Source organism: Salminus brasiliensis, chromosome 24 (genome assembly GCF_030463535.1).
Source record: "Salminus brasiliensis chromosome 24, fSalBra1.hap2, whole genome shotgun sequence".
Taxonomy (NCBI): Eukaryota; Metazoa; Chordata; class Actinopteri; order Characiformes; family Bryconidae; genus Salminus; species Salminus brasiliensis.
The window spans coordinates 6,272,215-6,293,371 of NC_132901.1; the positions used below are offsets into that span (position 1 = coordinate 6,272,215).

The 21,157-nt window shown below is 36.2% G+C and overlaps 2 protein-coding genes across 5 annotated transcripts; both read left to right on the top strand.

Annotated features, from left to right (window-relative positions):
• The first annotated feature begins 786 nt into the window (after positions 1-786).
• memo1 (mediator of cell motility 1) lies at positions 787-11,531 on the top strand. Of its 4 annotated transcripts, XM_072669965.1 has the most exons (10): positions 787-1,184; positions 3,739-3,775; positions 4,120-4,258; positions 5,167-5,235; positions 5,325-5,437; positions 5,980-6,091; positions 7,475-7,617; positions 7,950-8,026; positions 8,549-8,653; positions 9,520-11,531. In XM_072669965.1, the coding sequence occupies exons 1-10, from the start codon at positions 1,092-1,094 to the stop codon at positions 9,649-9,651; spliced, it is 1,020 nt and encodes a 339-aa protein (XP_072526066.1). In that variant the 5' UTR covers positions 787-1,091; the 3' UTR covers positions 9,652-11,531. The 4 variants fall into 4 exon arrangements, with proteins under 4 accessions (XP_072526066.1, XP_072526065.1, XP_072526064.1 ...); XM_072669964.1 differs by lacking the exon at positions 3,739-3,775 and having other exon boundaries at positions 787-1,152; positions 4,177-4,258; XM_072669963.1 differs by having other exon boundaries at positions 1,074-1,152; positions 1,973-4,258.
• Positions 11,532-12,918: 1,387 nt separating this feature from the next.
• Positions 12,919-20,089, top strand: srd5a2b (steroid-5-alpha-reductase, alpha polypeptide 2b). Its single transcript, XM_072670400.1, has 5 exons — positions 12,919-13,193; positions 14,392-14,555; positions 14,669-14,770; positions 16,431-16,581; positions 20,023-20,089. Exons 1-5 carry the CDS (start codon positions 12,919-12,921, stop codon positions 20,087-20,089), a joined length of 759 nt encoding a protein of 252 aa, XP_072526501.1.
• The last annotated feature ends 1,068 nt before the right edge of the window (positions 20,090-21,157 follow it).

Consider the following 21,157-nt stretch of genomic DNA (forward strand, 5'->3'; position numbering starts at 1 on the left):
TTAGGCTGCAGGAGAGGCCTTGACTTATTTAAAATTAAAAGTGAAGAAATAATAATAATAATAATAATAATAATAATAATAATAAAAGTTGACAATTGGGTTCAATTTCACTACCCACGTCCCTACATGATTACTACTGAATCTAAACATCACTTTGGTAGGACCTGTCTGGCAATGTAGCAGACTAGAAGGTCCCAAAAAAGCAGCACATGATGCCTCATTCTAAAGAGGTTCAAATACATTGGTAAAACAAAGTCCAGTCTGGAAAGTCTAAGACCAGCAACCATAGTGAGAATCAATATCCACAAATGGAGAACAAAACGCAACAGTGCTGAACATTACCAGGAGTGGCTGGCCTTGTAAGTAAGTGTATTTGCATTTAAAGAATGGACAACTAAATTTGTGTCAGAAAGAGTCCAGTGCAATCATATGATATCGACTATGTGACAATGGCAGTATATCAGGACAAAGAGAATTTTGTTATTTTTTATGATAAAGAGAACTGGACATATGCACTATTTAAGGCATTCATGTTTTTACGGTCAGGGTTGACTTTAAAAGTGTATACCAATCAGCTGCATGCAAATGAAGTACATCCTTATTATTACAATGGCGGAAAATAATTAAAATATAAAAACGAGTGCAGCATGCTAGTCCTGATTGGGAATTTAAAGACACCGTTACACACATCGCAACTTTCCCAGACCAGTGAAGAGTGCGTGTGCCTTTAACTCAAGTCAACCAATAAGATTCGCACTCTTCTGGTAGAACGGCAGCCGAGTTATGACACACCGACCCATCCGGATACTAACTTGACTGCGAGCGGATGAACTGGTCCTAGCTTTGTTCTTCAGAGGCAGACATTATAACAAGCGCTTTTCCCTGGTTTTGCTATGATCGTCTGATTTTGTTTTCAGCTATATGGTTAAAACATATGTAATATTTCCTCAGTCTCTGCGTGCGCTGCTTTGTCCAGGCTACTTCTACTTTCGGTGCTAGCTGTTTTGCCATTGTTCCCAAGTGTTATTGGGTTTCTTCCCCCCCACCGATCAGATTTTTATTTGACCAAGATAGGCGGCTCGGGTACCAAGATGTCGAACCGAATGGTGTGCAGAGAAGCAAGTCACGCCGGCAGCTGGTACACCGCCTCAGGTAGAGCCGGGGATGAGGGGTGTTACATCGGTGTCCGTGGGCCGAGGTCCTGGAAACTAGCACTAGCTTGTTAGCTGGCGTCGAACGGGCGGGGGGATAGTGGGATCAGCTGTGAATTTTTAAATACCTTGCTCAAGAGCACAGGCCGTGTTTTTCCCAGTATACTGCTTGTTATTATGTGGATGGCAAGTAGCCATAAACTCACTAGCTGACTTTTAAAGCTTAGTGCTAGCTTGTCACGTCAGATAGCACGACTTCTTTAACGTTTACTGACCGTAATCGCTGGCTAAGTAGTGCTAAGTAAGTTTAGGAACAAAGACGCCAGATAGGCGGTGTTAGCTAGCCAGCTAGCTGAAAATGTAATAGACTTGCTATCTTCTTAGTTGGCTAGCATGACAAAGGCTGTTTACGCTTGTAGCTGACCAGATATTTAAAATGTAGCTAGACAGCTAAATGACATTTTACATGTGCTACGATGTGTGAGTGTACTGCGAATAAAAGCGCCATCGAAATGAACTGTTACACTAACTATTAAAAGATGTTTTACTGTTGCTGACGAAGCGTTAAACGGTCTGTGAATGTTTTCCAGTTAGCCGCATAGCATAGCATAGCTGCATAGCTATCCGGTGTTATGTGCTAGCTAGCATTTCTGACTGAACTTGCTAGCTAGCTAGTTACTGGTGGAAAAACAGCCTAGCACGTAGCCTACTTTCATCCAAACCGTTACATAGCCGCCTACAAATGCCAGCTAGTGTGCTAAATATAGCTAGCAGTCATCAGTCACTGTGCTGCTTTAAAATTATAGCCTCTGTTTTTCTAGTCAACCAAGTGCAGCCAACCGACCAACACCAGCAGTTCGAGAGTGAACATACAATTGATATGCCAGAAAATTGCTGATTAGCTTCAAACCGTGATGGCAGTAATTCACATCAGTCAAGTTGGGCAACATGGAGCCACTGGCTTAGCTCCGTTGTTTCCAATCGAGCAAACTGACAGCTTAGTCAGCACAATTGAACCTTGGTAAGTTAGTCGCGGTGTCTCCTCGCTGAACAACAAAAGCATGCGTGCCAATGTGGGTCTGCCATATAAAAATAAACTAGCTAGCTATTAGCTGCAATGAAGTCGGTTTGTATTTGTGAGCCAGGAATGTATTTTAAGACGTCCTCCCATGTTTTTATTTCCCCCCCCCCCCTTTTTATTCTCCCACCTGCAGTTGGAAAAAAGCAGGTAGCATGTACTGTACGACTGTTTGACTCCTTAACCTGACTTATGACTTAAAAACAAACAAACAATTGTATTGATATGTATGATTGTTCTAGCACTTTTGGATTTAGGTTAAAGTGCTGAATTACACCTTTTAATTTGAGGTTATTTGACTATTTGGGTATCCATAACCCTGAATTTTAGATCCCTGCAATATTTAGGTAATATTTGGCCAGTGGTGCTTGGTGTTGCACCATTGATTCATGCAAACAAGCTAAGAGAAGGTAGATCTCTAAGAGGGAATTGGAAGCCACTGTTCTAGTGCTTGTCGTACAGTATTGTATTGCTTAAGCATTTAACCCTTTTAATCCCCAATATGTGTGAACAATTAAAAATAGGCGTCTAAGAGCACCATATCAGAATAAAAAGTGGGCAGGAATGGGGAGGCCCAGACACTCATGCTTAAATGGCTGGACTTTTAATAAATAATGTATTAAGTCTATGGGTTGTGGTTTATTTTGTTTCAGGGTGGTACAGCAAGCAATGAAATTGTTCTGCATTAGCAGTGAAACTTTATGTATTACATTTGACCTAAATTAAATAAGTAGTGGACTATTGTCCAAAAAAATATGTGCTCAAAGTGCATGGAGCATACATTTCATATATTGACGTTGGCACATGTTCATGCACTCTTTTGCTGTATTGAAAAATGCATCACAGTTGTATTAGTCACATTCTGTCAGATCAAGTCAATCCCCTGATCTGAGCCCTATTGCATTTCGCTTACGTTGAGTTTATACTACACTTTCAGCCCTGATATCCTGTTCCAGTTTTTGAGGTAACTTCGTTACACATTTCAAAATACTAAACATGACTACATACCAGGTTAACCCTACGTATGCTATATGGGCAAAAGTATTTTGACACTCCTCCATTGTTTCTTCCAAAATGATGTAAAGTAGCTAAATGCATTTATTAGAGGGGGTGTCCACAAACATTTGAACATGGTGCGCTCAAGGTCATTTTAACCTTGTCATATTGTTTAGTTTAGAATTACTGTGCTGGGATACAGAGGAAAAAGCTCTAATCCAGCTACTGGACTGTGCCATTGTCCAAACTAAAACCTTAGCCCACAACAATTGCAGATTATTACAAGGCATAGCCGTTGTTTTTTTAATTTATTCGTTGTTTTTTCAGCTGTTACCACAAATGGAAATTAACATATTTAATCTAATAAACTGTTTTAGGGGGCTCAAACATCACATAATCTGTGTTTTGTTAATTGTTTTTGTAAGTATCATGCAGCAAATTTAGAAGCCCTGTATGTGTTAAAAAACTGTTGATAACTATGATAACGATATAAATAGTTTTCAGATAAGAAAGTGGAAATCTTCAGTTTATATTATCAAACTTACCCGAAGTGTAATTATACGTTAGCAAGTATATCATGTATGTTGGAAAGACTGTTATACAAACTGAGAATGAGTAGGTAGTTTTAGGATCACCCCCCGCTCTCAAAAAAAAAAAGGAATAAAGCAAAAAAGAACAGTTAAAAAACAGTATTTTCAAATCCTAAAGAATTTGAATTGGGTAATAAAACTACCCTTTTTAATAAGATTAAGATATTCCACAAACAACCATAGAGTGCCTGCAAGTGAGCTAAATAATCAAGTCACAACTAGACTAAAATGAAATCTGAAAATTAGGAAAAAGAAAAATGTTTTTACAGCATGTCTGTGAAACAGCTGCATTTTGATATGTCAGTTGAAAGTAGTATTTACTCTTGTGTTCTGTATTTACAACTGTCCTTTTCCTCTCTAGGATCCCAGCTGAATGCACAACTGGAAGGCTGGTTATCTCAAGCACAATCTACAGCAGGACCTGCTAGAGCCATTATAGCACCGTATGTGACTTTTTCTGAATTATGAAAAAGTTTTAGTTAAAGAAGTTTACAATACTATCATAAACAACATTTTGGCATCCCTTGTGAAATTCTACGTTGAAATTAGTAAACATCTTTTCCTAAGAATAAAGTTTTATTGCCAAATTACTTTTTACTCTGCAAATATACTATAATGCACAATTGGGAGAGAGTGGTCTGATCTGTGTTTCAATAAATAATTCAGTCACAGAATTTTGTCCAGATGTACTGTTATTTAATGCTGAAGTTAAAACACAGTGTGTATAGAGAAACATTTATATAATGTTATAAATGAGAAACATGTATATAATGTTTTGCTAGGCTATGAAAATTATTTTTTATATTGTGTACTTTTGCTTAATACTGGTAATGTTTTGCAAACATGAGAATCCCATCAACTATTTTCAGAGTTTTAGAAGCCAGTCATTAAAAAACAATCACTAGTTTAAAAGTGCTCCATGTGCAGTTTTCAGATTGATTTATTTGATGTATTTAAAAAATATTATTTAACATATGCAACCTTTGATATAATGTGTATGATGTTTTGGACTAATTTACAGGCAGACTGCATAACTGCAGAACATTTGCAAGTTTGTATGTCTGGAGAAATGACTGCAGATTTAAACTGCAGTTTTCTTACCTGCTGAGAACACTTCACACTTCTAAATGCTGTGAATAATGTCCATTAATGGCACCTAATGCACAGCACTCAGAGGTCACTCTGCTAGAATAGTAAATAGGAACTGCATTGTGCTTAAATAGGCCATTACCTAGTCCATTAAATATGCTGTATTGGACCTGATCCCAATTCACTGGACTAGATCGGGTCCTCCTACATACTGGTTATAGCTTTAAGTCCCAGCACCTATTTTTTATTATTTTTGTGACAGACATGCTGGTTATACCTATTGCGGTGCTTGTGCAGCACATGCCTACAAGCAAGTGGATCCCTCTATTACGTGAGTGCTTTGCAGTTGATCAATACCTACATGATGAAGCTGAGGTTGTCCATTGTGAAGGAACTAACCCCATGCTCTCGTTTTAATAGTCGAAGGGTGTTCATTCTTGGACCGTCGCACCATGTGCCCCTATCTCGATGTGCTCTCTCTCCTGCCGAGGTCTACAGAACGCCACTGTATGACCTGAGGATTGACCAGAAGGGTAAAAAGCTGACGGTCTAAATTATCTCTTTAATTGTCTAGGCCTATTACATTCAAATATTTATTCCGTAGTTAGATAGTAAACAATGTAAGCCGACCAGTATTCTACCCACTTTGTTCACACTAGGCATTAACGTATTTTCTTATAGAATACTGTAGAATAAGTATTATAGAATAAATGTATGCTTATGTGAAGGCTTAGTCTGAAGGGTGTGTACACCTGTCAGTCTCTTACTACTGTGATTATAATGATAGGTGTTTATATAGCCAACAAAATATATGCTTCAGGGGTGAAATGTAAACAAATTATGTTATTATTGGTCTGTGTGTAAATCAACACAAAAAGCCTCTGCCAGTCAGTTTGTCTGTAATCAACCATAAAAACAATAAACGCCAATGGGGAATCACTTCAGTTCAGTCTTTTACTGCGTAGTAAGAAATGCATGGACATGGTTGACAGCAGTACTGACAATGTTCTTTTAAACCCAGCCCATTAAATCTTTTAAACAGCAAAAGTACAGTAATGTTTTTGTCCATTTTTAGTTTATGCTGACTTATGGAAAACAGGCATGTTTGAGAGAATGACTTTGCAAACAGATGAGGATGAGCACAGCATTGAGATGCACCTGCCTTACACTGCCAAAGCCATGGAGAGGTAAGTGGCTGGGACATTTAGATTAATTCAACTGCATGAAGAAATGTATTCCATGATAACATGTTGTTTTGTCACGTTGGCTGTATTTGACCATATTTGTATATTAGCTGTATTTCAAATGTTTTCAATATTATGGGGTGAGTTTCCTGAAAACAGTTTTAGCAAATAATGAACAAACCACCAAAGGATGTGGGAGTAGGGGGACTAAGAGTGTGTGTCTGAGGGTAATAAAAAACATAACAAATAATTTTTGAGAATGACTTTGTTGACCATGTCCTTTTTACTTTGTAATCTTTGTTCTTTTTCTGTTTATTTAGAAAGTTTAATTTGTTTTCTTTTGAGGTTCTGTTGTTTGTTGTTATTATTATTATTATTATATCCCTCCATTTTTTTGTAAGCAGTCATTTTTATTGATTCAAAAGTGACAAGATTCAAGAACTGGTGTGTTTTGAATGGTACAAACTAAAAAAGGAAAACATGTTGTTTGGAACATTTTTAATTAATCTACAAAAAAATAATTATGCTCTAGAATGTACAGACGTTTTTCATAATTTGACCAGGAGTGCCCAAACTTGGCATAGAACTACTATGCACTGATGTATATTTCATTAACAAAATGATAAATGAATAACATATTGTTTGTATAATAATATTAATATTTTTTTTCTAGAAATGCACCGATCCCATTTTCTGTTTCAATTCCAATACATAAGCTTTGCATATCCTCTGATACCATTGTTGAATTGTAAGCATGAGGAATATTCAGTCTGATCAGATTTCATAAATATTCATTAAAGGAAATGTAGTGCATATTATGCAAGTAAACAACAGATTAGTTTTGTTTTTGAACACATTATTTCAAATTCATTATTTTATTACTCGCTGATGATAGGCCGAGGTCACTGTGCTCGTTAGATAGGGTCTTTCTGTTCACTATATGTGTGTCATGTCCGCATGTTACTTTAATCCGGAGTTATTAAGATTAGAACAGCAGCAGTGCGGGAATCGAGTTCAGTGAATGGATCGGTCCCGTGGGTCTGTCTAATTATGATACCCGATTCCAGCTTATTCTGTCAGTACCGGAAGTATCGAATTGGTGCATCCCTAATTTTTTAATTTTCATGCATCATTAATTTGCAAGATCGTTTGCATATTATGACTTATGGTTGGGTTTTGGGAAACACTTGTTACTTAACTTACATTTCTATACGTTATAAAGCTTTTGGGAACTTACCCCTGTGTGGCATTTTTAATTGAGCCAAGACAAATCTTGTTTTTGTAAAACAAAAAGAAACTAAACTGTGTACTAATAATGGCTGACTATATAATAAGGTTTTCTTATAATTAAATCTCACAAAAAGTAATGTTTTTTCTCAATCATAGCTATAAAGACGAGTTCAGCATTGTTCCTGTGCTGGTGGGAGCTCTAAGTGAGTCTAAAGAACAGGAGTATGGCAAGCTGCTCAGCAAATACTTAGCTGATCCTTCTAACCTGTTTATCATCTCATCAGACTTCTGCCACTGGGGTGGGTGTTTATATGTACACTTTAAAGCAGGAACTCTGTGTTCCATATGACATTTTGTTATCTGTAACCAATTGAAGCACAGCATTAGACCATTACATGTTGGCTTATGCAGTTATTACGAGTACTATGTTTATATTTTACACTGACTTTGAAGATGGTATTATAAAGATGACCAGCTTTATCATAGACAAGCACTATTAACACCAAGATCGCATTTACTGTACTGCAAGAAAATTATTACATTCTCATATTAGGATTAGCATTCTCATATTCCTTATGTCTACACATTTTCACCATTTCTCAACTCTATTTGCTTTCTATTTTTTTTCTAGGGCAGCGATTCCGCTACACCTACTATGATGAAAATCAAGGCGAGATCTATAGATCTATTGAACATCTTGACAAGATGGTAAGCCTATTTCAAGTTTAAAACACAGGGCATTAAAACAGGGACTATCTTAATAGTATCTTAATAGTTGGCCTATCATCAGGATATTTGAAAGTTTGATCCCCTGATGCCACATTCTTGATGACCTCATTCTTTTTAGGGCGGATAGGATGAGACCCCAACACAGGAGGGGGAACTTGCCCATTAGCTACTATTAGCTCACACAACAGAACTGTCCTCTGTGCTCTCCTCTGTCAAATGATGTGGTGGCTGGCTTCATGTGTAATTTAAAAGCTAGCCTATGCTTTTAAATTACTGTTTCAGATTTGAGTGCATTGAACAGGCTTACTTATTACATGTATTGATGTTTTTAATGTAGCATGTATCTGTAAAGGGATCGAGACTTGGTCAAAAGTCACTCATCGCTGCACATTAATTGTCCACATTTCAGTGTCGAGAAAGACAACACCCCTTTTATTAATTGCTTTTATTAATTGGTTTTGATGAAAAAAACACTCATTTGTTTGTTTTTACCCTCTCTAGGGTATGGGAATTATAGAACAGCTGGACCCAGTTTCCTTTAGTAACTACTTGAAGAAATATCACAATACTATTTGTGGTCGCCACCCCATAGGTGTTCTACTGAATGTAAGTTGTTTTTTGTTTGTTTTGTCCAGTGTATGTTATCAAGTCATTGTAAATCAAATATTTAAAGTATAAAATAACATTTGATGGTAAGCGTAGAACCTTACTGCAAAAGAAGTCCTGGGTAATGTAACCTAAATGTGACGTTAAAGCAATAAGAGTATGTACTATCACTATTCTTCATTTTATAGATTTTAAGCAGTATCCCTGGAAGAAAACCCTGCTTATTTTGTTGGCATATCATATGATTTGATCTCAAAAATATACAGGATTGCCACTTTTGAGAGACTTTAGAGCTAGTTTCTTATCATGGCTTGATTTTTAAAATCTGTTAAAAAACTAAAATATTTCTCCTTTTTTTATTCAAACATTGCGGAATATCAAATTTAACAGTCACAATCTCATACAAAAGATTAATATACAATTACAATACAATTTACACAACAGTGAAGATGTGTAAACTGTAATTGTTCAACTTCCACATCTTCACAATTGTGTAAAATATTATTTTGTATGAGATTGTGACTTTTAAATTTGATGCAATGTTTGAATAAAAAAAAGGAGAAATATGTTGGATTTTAAAACAGATTTTAAAAATGACCAATTTGAGGAAGTAGGGAGAACTGTAATTTGAGAATTGTGCAGAAGTTTTTCTATTAGATTTCAGTTTCAGTGATTGCAGAATGGCACACTATATGTCGAGAGAAACATACCTATACACCTGATTAGTATATTCAATGACTTTAATAAAGTTTGTACGCAACCAGTGGTGTAGTTTTCTTGTTTTAAATACTATACCCCATTTTCTTCACTCACACACATTTCATCACTTTTCCACACAGACTAATAGATGTTGTGCTTTCTTCTAGGCCGTGGCAGAGCTGAAGAAGAATGGGCTAGAAATGAACTTTTCTTTCCTGAACTATGCTCAGTCCAGTCAGTGCCGAAACTGGTCAGACAGCTCAGTGAGTTATGCTGCTGGAGCTCTCGTTGTACATTGAGGTGACTTCCCCCAGGAGCCAGGTCCACGGCTCCTTTGAAGACCTCCAGAAACTAGCTCCCAGCTATTCTAGAGAACCCCCAGCCTTGTACTTCTCCACTTTCTGACCCCTCCTCCCTCCCTTGCCTTTTCCTTTTCTAGGGGGTGGACATTATATTTACTGAAACGAGCTGTAAAGCATTAGATACTAACCCCCACTTTTCCACATTTACTTCCCTTTTTACTCCCTGTCTCTATAACTGAGACAACCTGGTTGAGGCTAAAGCTTTGAAGTGCAGTTGCAGCCTAAGCTGCTGTGGAATGGATATTTTGTTTTGTTTGTTTGTTTTCAGTTTCCCTTTATTGGGCTTTCCTGTAATATGTTTTCATGGGGGATCAAATCTGCTGTCTGCCCTGCAAAGACTTCAGGTGTCCTCTGACCTCTTATATATAACCTTGAGTGAGATAATAGAATTCAGTTAAAGCTGATACAAATGCTGAAAGAAAATGTATATTCTTAATAACGTAACATTCTGCAGGCCTGTGCACATGTAACCTACCTTAAAAAAATCACCTAGTGTTACAGAAGATATTAAAATAAGAAGTGAAGGACTTCTACTTGCTATATAAATTTTATGCCCTAAGAACAAGTGATCCATAGCTCCTGCCATCATTGTTCATAGAATTGTTTTATTTGTCAACAAAGGGCTACACAATATTAAGTCCTCTAACCCTCTGCTGTACAATATATACCAAAAACCTTTCATTTTTTACTTTAGTTAAATAACACGTCTTACTTTTCTTCCCTTTACTTTTTTCCTTTTGTGACTTATGTTTTAGCTTATTTTGTTATATTGTTAACATGTATCTACAAGCAGTTTGGTAGCTCATTAAAATACATGAAGTTTCTTGGATGCCCAGGACTTGGTTTATTTTTTGGTCAGAACAGTTGGTTCATTTCCCATGTAGTAAAGTATAATGGGGATTTTTTTTCCCAGGACAGAAAAACTGATTTCTATGGGCAGAAAGATTATCTGGCGTGGCTCTGGTGTTCACCATAAACAACAAAACATTGGACAGACAGGTTTCAGATATAGCACCCTCCCCACACCCCCGAGCACAATGCAGCAAGACACCCTAACCTTAGTTCATCTAACGGCAATCAGAAGAAAGTGGCAGCGTCAACCTTCCCTGCCAGGAGTTGGTCATCAGACCTGATCATTGAACAGAGAACAGTTTAAGCTGGTCATACCATGCAGATGTGCCTTGGGTCTACCGTCAGTTTCTGTGTTATACATAAGCCTTTTTTTTTATTTTTATTTTTTTTATTTTTTTTTCTCCTCTCTCCCTCCCTCTTCCCTCTTTTCCCCCTCTGTTTAACCCAAAGGCAAAAGGACTTGCCTCAGTCTGTCCTCATAGATATTCACAACAGAGCCCAGTTTTGTGAAAGTAGGGGGAAGGATCTGTCTGCCTTGCCAATTCATTATGGGAGAGCCCAGCACAAATACTCAATTCTGAAGAATATAACCATTGTGTACTGTTAGTAGAGCAGTTAATATTTGTTTTGTTTTTTTTGTTTTGTTTTTTGGGTTTATGCTTAGTTTTAACACAGTTTACACCTTGTTACAAATCTATGTGAATCTAACTGAAACACTCCTGAGTGGAGTTCTTATTTGAATCTCAGGTTACATTGATGAAGCATTAATGAGTGCTTGCCGGAAATGATGAAAAGGTCATGACTGATGTTGCAAAAAAAAAAAAAGAAAGTAAAATGACTGAAAAAGTGATTATGCCAGTGTTGGATTGTTTTGTCCCCCCTGCCCCCCTCCTTCTTATTTGGTCTTGACGTCACCTCTTTTATTTCGAGCAAATCATTTGCAATAAATACAAATATCAAAGGGACATGGTGTCAGTTTGAAATTTTGCATTCTTTTATAAGGTTGTACACTGATCATATTCTTGTGGGATTTGACAGTGGTACTGGGATATTCTTTTACATATATAATTGTATATTATAATATAATATAATTGTTTTCATTGTAATTACAAAATTATGCATTTGGCAATAATACTTGAGTTAATTGCAAGTCTTCCAAAATAATACTACAGTAATGCAGTTTAATTATGAAGTATTTAAATAAATCTCATAGTCTTTCTCACCAGAAAGCTCTGTCAAATGTGATGGTATGGCAGTAGTATACTACAATTTGAGTAGGAGTTCAATTGTGCATGGTGCATGTTGTGGACTACAAAATTCCACACAACAATAGAGATCTACACTGCAGTTTCATAGTACCACAAAATGTATGCTGTTAAGATGTTTTACAATATTAGTTTTCCTGAGTGGTTGTTTGCCACTATGTGAAGTAAAAATGTGTTACCAGATGTCCAGGGACATGTCTGCTCTTAAGCTTAACTTAAAAAAAAAAATAATAATAATAATTCAACATGGCAGGATAAGGTTAGTTGAGTTAGCCACAAGGTGCACGAGACCTGGAGAATATGTGTTAGTATCCTAATAAAGCCTATAGACAATCTGATGATTCTTGAAATTATATAAATGACTACATGACCTGTTAGTGTGAGTGCGGCATTAAAAAAGTGCTTTAATGCTTATGGATTACATGTGATATTCTAGTTGCCTTTGCATCACAGAACCAATAAAGATATTCTTAAATTTGATATGGGTAGATCACTGTAGTGCACTACTAAATGTAAGGACATGCCCACCCATTTGTATTTGGACTAAAAATTCAGTGATTTTGATCATTATTGATTGCTGCTTAAGCAATGTGAAAAAATAAATTTTCAATCCCAGACATTGGAGCACATAATCTCCAATGTCATAATCATTATTTTATGGGTCTAACAAGTCTTGCATGGTTGTTAGGCACCCTGTTTTCTCTATATCATGCAGTATATCCAGTTTTAGAAACCTTTTCACTTTTTTCTCCAATTTTCCTGGCTGTCCTCTTAAAAGTACAAGTTGAATTATATTATAATTTTAAAACAGATCATTGGAGGAAATCTCCCAATTTCCTCTTATGTGAACTATAAAGAAGTTATAATCCCACATTTTTTAAATCCAGTTTTAATTTGGACCTTGAAAATTCACTCCTTCAGGCACAGTCATTCTCACATTTCAGCTAGCAATAGCTCGTCTGGGGCTCACCTTCTCAGGGAGGAGCTGTTGAGAGAACAGGGTTTGTGTGTGCTAGGGAAAGGATGGGAGTAACACATTATCCAGTACTGGAACTAGAAGGTCTTGCAAAGCCCTCCTAACAACACTATGCAGTGTCAGCAGCTGCTTGTGCAGTGGCTCAGCTGGAGCATAATCCTGGCCGGGCTGGTATACTTTGTTTGCTTCCTGAAGTCCCATGCTGCCTATGGACGCTATATGGGCACGTCCTCCGACTCCAGGATGGTGCCGGCCAGGGTGGCCTGGTTCATACAAGAGCTCCCTGCTTTGCTGCTGCCTGTGCTTCTACTGCTGACCACCAGTAATTCACACCAAATGGGAAAATGGCTACTGCTCTCAACCTTCTGCCTGCACTACTTCCAAAGGTACGAATAACACTGTGGTGAACCTGAAGTATTCCTGGTTTTGAGGGTTGGATTGATCAGTGAAGTACTGTGGCGTAGAAATAAATGACACCCGTATAAGAGAAAAGCTTAATGCTTATGACTCACTACCCTGCATATTAATAATGAATAGTCATAAGCCTTTACAATAAGCTTCTATTTTTTGCTTATCAAGAATGTACATGTATGTACAGAAAAATGGTTTGTCAGTACAGTGTAAAAATACTTGTGGTAACAAAGAAGTTAACTAGTTTTATTCACTTCAAATAAATACAAACTATTATTAAATATTTGTTCAACAGCTTGTTGCCACATTAAGTAATTTGTTTGGTTATGGTTTTTACAGTGTAGTTACAGTGTGTATCCTGAAGTTCTTGCATAGAAATGTTGTTTTCAGTTTTTTCCTATTTCTAGGCATGTATTTATTTTTATGCTACATTGTAAAAAGTACAACAGCACAAATCGATTAGAACAGGTTTTGAAGTTTGAAAATCTATCCTATTTCCTTTTTTTGTGAAGTATTTATAATTTATTGTCATTTATTAAAGGCAATTGGATTTCCTGAGTCATGTTTAAGTTGCACTGACAAGTCATTTGTACAGTATAGAAATTATAATACATATACTAAGGAAGTTGGCCATAACAAATAATGCTTTGTACTATACTGGATTCCTTTTCAAATCACACAATCTGTAAGAGATGTATTAAAATTCCTGTAACCTGTATAACTGGTTTGGCATGAGCACACGGATATTGTTTCATGAAAACAATATGTCTTCTGTCGTACTGCAATGTTCTGGTACTTTTTATAGCAAGGTGTTTACTATTAATACAAAGGCACTCTGGAATGTGTCACAATCCTGCTGTAACAATTAATTGTGCAAAAAATTAAACAGTTACCCAAGGAATAGCCCAAGCATATATGGGGGGAAATCCTGACTGCATTTCTATATTTAAGTTGCACAAAACATGCACGGACATGTAGATACAAACAAAACTGCAGACACCCTAAAGGTCTAGTTTGAGGGCTGGAGGTGGTGGCGAAATCTTAACTGTGATATACTTATTTGTAGGAATTCTTTTTTGCTACAAATGAGCATATGATTCAGCTCAATAATATTACAAGCCTCGCATGCATGATTGTGTATGTGTGTGACTTTTTGCTACCCTGACATTTCAGGACATGCATTTACTCATTGCTGACCAGAGGACGTCCTTATCCTTTTAACATCATGGTTTCAGGAATGGTATTTTGCTCTGTTAATGGCTTCCTTCAAGCACACTATCTACTCCACTGTAATCCCCATTCACATGTACACCTCTCAGATGGCCGAACACTGATTGGTGAGGCATCACTTTTTTCTCTTTGCAGCACAGTTCTCATATGTATTTTATTAACCAATTCAGAAGTTTTCTAACTGTCAAAGTGTAGTACTAATTCAATGTATATTCTTCAGGAATGCTCATATTTTTTACAGGAATGGCCATTAACATTCACAGTGATCACATTTTGCGCAACTTGAGAAAACCTGGGGAAATCGCTTACAAGATACCAAGAGGTATAAGCTGGGAGGAAATTCAATTTTTTTGTTTACAGTTGCATTTCAGTAAATGCAAGTTCTTACTAATTTATATTATTCTTTTCCATTCTGCTCTATTCCACTATTCATCCATGCATTTTAGAGAAAATGTCTGTAAAATTCCTAATCACATAGTTTCATTCAAGCACATGCAAGGTGAAAGATTTCGATTTTGAATTTTACATCCGCTTCTCAGTTCAACTCTTCATCGAACAAACTTTACACCCATTTTCACCGTCTCCTCCCTTTACTTCAGGTGTGGTCCGCACTTGCAAAAAACAAAAAACAAAAAACCTGTGGCAAATGCAAATGTTTAGACAGTCTACTATGTCAGGAATAACAACCAATTTGGCAAGTATATGGCAGATGCTTTTTGTAGCCAGCTAGAGGTTTTCTGTTTTAAAATCTAGCTGGTACACAACCCCAAAGCATAAAAGTCAAAAAGTGTGGCCAAAAACATTTATTATATGCATTTCGCAAGAATACGTGTGTTTGTGTTGTAAAATGCAGTTTCTTCTCAGCCTCAGCTTATTGAGAAAATTTGCTAATATGTCGTGGTAGACATTCTTTTTTTGGATAGTACACAACCCCAATGCACTATATGTCCAAATGTTTGTGGACACCCTCTTTAATGAATGAGTTGCAACCACTGCTGACACACTGCCTAATGCCAGGTTTGGCCTAAAGGAATATAAAGCCCCCAGGCATTGAGCTGTGGAGCCGTGAAAGTGTGTTCTCTGGAGTGATGGTGCTTCATCCAGTACTTTGGGGATTAGGTCATCCAACATCCTGACATCATTAACACTCTTGCCAATTAATGCAACCAAATTCTCACAGCAATGCTGTGAATAAATGCTCAAAATTTGCTGACATTTAGTGGTATTCATTCTTTCAACTACCATTCATTGTTTTCTGTGCCATTGACTGGTACACTACACTGAAGCATAATAGATCCACTCCAATGTTTAACAGTTGGAAAAGTGTTCTTTTCATCACACAATGTTCCTTTTTTATTCTCCTAGTGTACATTTTCATTATAAGCATTTTGCAAGAACCTCATCTGTTTTTAAAAGTCAGCCTTTTTCAGCTTCAGCTTCATGAAGATGAACATATATCATGTTTAACAGTTGGTAAAGTGTTCTTTTTGATCACATACTGCTGTTGGGACAATATTTTTTTTCTGACCTGCCATGCTAAATTGTATATATAGCGTTGGAGATAAATACTAACGACCCCTGTAAATTAGTATAAATTGTGTGTAAAAGTATAAAAGTTTTTGAGTACTTGGTTACTAATGTTAGAGCTAGCTCTGGTCCTCTGATCTCGGCAACAAGATGAGTGATGCTTCCTCATTGCTCCAAATTCAGCATTTGCCCAGAAATGAATGCCATACAAAACGTTTTATAGTGCTCCCTAGTAGCAGTAGTAGTAAAACACTGAGTATACTAAAACAACTGCATTGATTCTGAATGTACTATATACATTTATACAACATATGTATATTGTTTTAAATAATAATGTTGCATATCACATTATTTCAAATTTACTTAAATAATGAAAACTTGCTATATCTTTGAAGATCTCAAAGTGTGATCAAGATAAGTTTTAAAAGAAATGCTTTTCTCTTTTTTTCCCTCAGGTGGCATGTTTGAATATGTGTCGGGGGCAAATTACTTTGGGGAAATAATAGAATGGTTAGGCTATGCCATTGCAACCTGGTCCGTACCTACTTTTGCCTTTGCTTTTTTCACCGTTTGCTTCATCGGCCCTAGAGCCTACCACCATCACAGGTATTACTGACACATTACATTCTTTCAACACAAAAAAAAAACAAAATCACTGTTTGCTGCAGTGACTCTCATTTATCTAATATGATCATATTTGAGTGGTAAACTATAAAAATCTTTATTGGATTTTCTCAAAGCAATGTACACCACTGATTGGTGTTGATAAACATACAAAATGTACCATACTCCCATAATATGTCTATGTTTAAGATGAAATAATGTGTCATGTGCAAGGAGACACTGTATGTACATTGTATGAAGTTAAACACGGTGAGTTTTCTGTTCTATAAATAACACAACATAACACCACAACATAAAAAAAGATGGAAGACAATAAACAATAAGCAAAATATACTGTAAGCAGTAAAAAATGTCAATAGATGTAAACGTTGCTCTATGTTTGCACATTGGACTTTATATAGTCTAGGGTAGTGCTATGTTGCTCTATGTTGCACCAGGGTTCTAGAGGACCATACATTCATTCCACTGTATACTCGTTAAAATGGCAAAGAGAGCCTCTTAACTTGATTTAACTTGGTACATGACTTTTGGTATAAATAATTCAAGGTGCAGTGTTTGCATAGTTGTTTCTACTATATGATGAAACACACTTAAAAGTTATGATGATGTTTTGTCCTGTGTACCCCCTCCACCAAAAAATGCCCCAAAAATGGCTCTAAAATATAAGGTTATTAAATAACAAAAATCTTGCTAAATACGTGCTACTTTAGCTTACTACTCACAAAACTACCAACCTTAACAAAGTTTACTGGTTTGTGTGGGATAGTTTAGTAAGGCTACCATTTTTATGATATTAAATCATATCACAAAACTGGTAAAAAGTAGATGTAGATGTAATCATATTCATGTTCTAAATTTTTGCAATACAGTAATATTTGGCGGGGAAAAACATACACAAGAGAAAACAACCAGCTTATCTTAGAAGATGTCAAAATCCAAAACACTCAGGGACAGTTCAGATGCTAATGGCTAAGTACAAAAATTACAACAGACCCTTACTTATTTTACACAATGTATTTTTAATTGCCAGTAAATTAGCACATTAATTGCAAGTTATGTCTACAAATGCATTTTAACTTCAGTAAACTGTTCCTTAAAGTATAAGGCATTGAGTCTGAATGTACTGTATACATTTATACAATATATGTATATTGTATAAATCAGGGACAGTTCAGATGCTAATGGCTAAGTACAAAAATTACAACAGACCCTTACTTATTTTACACTATATATTTTTTATTTAATTGACAATACTTGTTAGGAATCTATTTTTACTTCAACATAAAAGAATAATTATTTTGCATATTGCATTCAATTCTATTTATGAGAGTAATAAAACAGGGGGAAACATCCAAGGGGGGGATTACTGTATTACCAAAAACAAACAAAAAAAACAGAGGGAAGAGTGTTATTACTGTTTATCAGGTTAAAGAGACATGTAAAATAACTTAGATATTTTATCATGATTTATTTAAATAATTTGTGCTGTGTGTTTTTAATTGGGTTAATTTAACAAAAAAGAAACAATATCTTCTTTTTATTTAAAAAACTTAGTGGTAGTATTATTTCAGTAGAACTATGGCATAGTCAAAATGGCTCAAAAGCTAGATTCACTGTTTTCTTACACATTGTATATGTACCAAGAACAACAAACCAGATGATTCCAAAATGACGGATTGCAAGTTTTAGGAAGTTCCTGAGGCAATGTTTGGGATTGGGTGAAAGCCTCTGTAAACAAGCAGATGACAAAATTGCAGATGTAGACTGTAATTTACAGCAATAAAAGCGAGAGGATGATGATGAATATATGACTAAGGAAAATGGCCTGAAGCAGACATTTGGGCACTCTGCATACTTAGTAATTAATAACACCTCCTCTACAGAGTATCACAGCTTGTCGATGCTTTTTGTAGACAGCTAAGTCTTTGAGTTCTTGTTTGGGGATTTTTTTTTGGTGAAAGAACTGCTTTCTTCCACCCTTTTCAATACTGGTTTTGACAAGCCTTCACCCAAATTACTTCATTTCTTTTCTAACCATACAGGATGCCATTTAAAGGATGTTCCAGTGTTTTATTGGCTCCAGTGTTTATTAGATGAGCCCTTGTGGAGGCTAGTAATTAAGTGAACCTAAATGTTGACTTCAGCAGCACAACTTGCCAAGAAATCATTGTGACCAGATATGTTTTCCTTTTCAAACTAATAAGCAGTCAAAGCTGTCTAGAAAATACTCTAGAATGCTTCCAATTTAAAAACATATCATACAGGACTACTGCCACAATTAAAGGCTATGCAGTTAGCAACAACACATAAGAAAGATCAAAAGCAGAGAGTATAGCCAGACAAATAAATTATTCACAAATTGTACATGTGTACATGTGTTTTATTTACAATAAAAACAATATGCTTTTTATTTATTTAAACAATAAATTGACAGCTGTGGTCTAAAGGTTAAGGAAGCGGGCTTGTTCTGGAAGGTTGCCGGTTCAAACCCCAGGATATTGGGGTGGGGTTAGTAATGGAACAGCGCACCTACAGGCAGAAACAGACACCTACTCCTACTATTTCTGAAACAAAGAGGAAGATAATTGCCCAAGTATTACAAAACAAAAGGAAGCCATCACAGGTCTAGTGCCTCTGCTTGCTGCTTGCAGTATGTTGTATAGCTCCACCCATCCGCATATGTTTCAAACATGTTTCAAATACAAAACAGCCCAAACCAAAACATCTTTCACCCCGTCTCTTTCCATCTCCAGTGTCTAATTCCAACAGTTAGTTGTTTATTTCCACACAGAAATCAGCAGAAATTTTATTCTGCTATATGGTAAGAAGGCAAGGTTACCCTTAGGGATGTAGTGACTGATGTGCTGTACAGCAAATAGAGCGAAGCTCTGGTACTGTAATTTGATGGGAATGAAAACTGTTTTGAGATAAAAAACATGAACTGCACTTAATATATCCAGAGGGAAAATCCGCTTTTGATAATTTAGGCTACACTCCTAATTTAGTAAAGGTTGTCTAAAACACTTGTTCTGGGAAAACTGGGCAGGCCCACCAAATGAGCAGATGGGTGCACTAAATGCATGGCAGAGCATCTCAAGGGAGGAAATCTTTTATGCTTTAGAAATTATGAATCTCTTTGCCATATATGCAATTTTAAAAAGGAAAATACTGTAACTTTAGATCAAGACTAAAATTAAGGCCTCAGGACTATCATATAACAATATCATAAATCTGTCAAAAAGTAGTAATCCAAGTAATCCAAATGCAGCAGATACAATTCACCCATCACTCATTCTTGTGTGCGGTCTTAAAAGAAGTGAATTAACTCATTGCACACAAAATATGACATGCTTTCTTACTTTAATATTTTCACTCCTCCAACTAAAGAATGTCTAAAGTATGTATTTGTCTGAAACTTCCCAGATTCTACACTGAGAAATTTGAAGACTTCCCAAGATCACAGAAGTGTCTAATACCCTTCATCTTTTGAGTGCTCCAGGACACTTCAGTCAAACACCTTGCATGTTCAGAACTGCAAATCTACCCCATTTGTGTTATTTTATATATGTTTATTTACACTGTCTGATATTGTAACATCAGAGGCATATAGAGTGAATGCAAATGTAGAATTCTATTAGCACCAGTCTCAATCCAATTCAAACCCACTGCCACTCAGAATGTTCGCATAAAACTGAAGCCAACACCCTACAAAGACGACACTCGCAAAGAAATCAAATTCAGATGTGTGCAAAATACAGAATCAGTGATCAGTAGGCATGTTTAAAGGGAAGTTTTTAAAAACTTTGTGCTTGTAATAATTGATGTGCTGTACATTACATTTCTTCCCAATTACACTTAGTACAGAGAATATTACATGGTGTATTAAAATGTGTAGCAATAGCTGCAATAATTATGCCTTCAATCAAACAAATTATCAACTCCAGATGTTCTTATAAATCCCCAAATTAGCAGTGCGGTTTTCTGTTGAATATATATTTTTTGCTTTTCCCTGATGAGCTTGTGGTTGAATAACCTGTTATAACTGAAAATAATCATCTCTGACTACTACAAAAATCTCTTCACTGTAGAAAATAATTTATCTACAAATCTGTAACTGATCATTGGCCATGTACTTGGTAAAGCATTTTCCACAGTTTATTTCTTCTAGTTTGTGTTAAGCTTATGCCATTTTGGCATCCATTCAGGGTATCTTAACTTGATTAGAATAATGTTTGGCTTTTGTACACTGTACTTTCTATGTGCAATAAAGGGGCTATACACATCAACGTACATAAGGTCACATCATAGATTAATAGAACTTGTGCTTGTGCAATTAAACAAATTATGTTGTTCATGGCTGAACTTAGAAACAATAAAGACAAGGTGTGCTGCTACATTCCAAATCATTTGCAAGGACCTGAGATAAAGTATATGAATACCAGCCATTAGTGAGTTTCAAGATGACAAGAGACTGAGCTTGCCTCCCTAGAGAGAAAAAAAGACTCAGGCTTGCTTGATAAAAATATCCTAAAGAGAACCTGAAGTGCAAAAATCTGGC

Excerpts from the sequence above, each read along its gene's own strand:
- srd5a2b (XM_072670400.1), top strand. The coding sequence starts at position 12,919 with ATGCAGTGTCAGCAGCTGCTTGTGCAGTGGCTCAGCTGGAGCATAATC. Across the intron at positions 14,556-14,668 it reads AGATGGCCGAACACTGATTG|GAATGCTCATATTTTTTACA; the intron begins GTGAGGCATCAC and ends TATATTCTTCAG. Across the intron at positions 14,771-16,430 it reads CGCTTACAAGATACCAAGAG|GTGGCATGTTTGAATATGTG; the intron begins GTATAAGCTGGG and ends TTTTTCCCTCAG.
- memo1 (XM_072669965.1), top strand. The coding sequence starts at position 1,092 with ATGTCGAACCGAATGGTGTGCAGAGAAGCAAGTCACGCCGGCAGCTGG. Across the intron at positions 4,259-5,166 it reads GCTAGAGCCATTATAGCACC|ACATGCTGGTTATACCTATT; the intron begins GTATGTGACTTT and ends TTTTTGTGACAG. Across the intron at positions 5,438-5,979 it reads CCTGAGGATTGACCAGAAGG|TTTATGCTGACTTATGGAAA; the intron begins GTAAAAAGCTGA and ends GTCCATTTTTAG.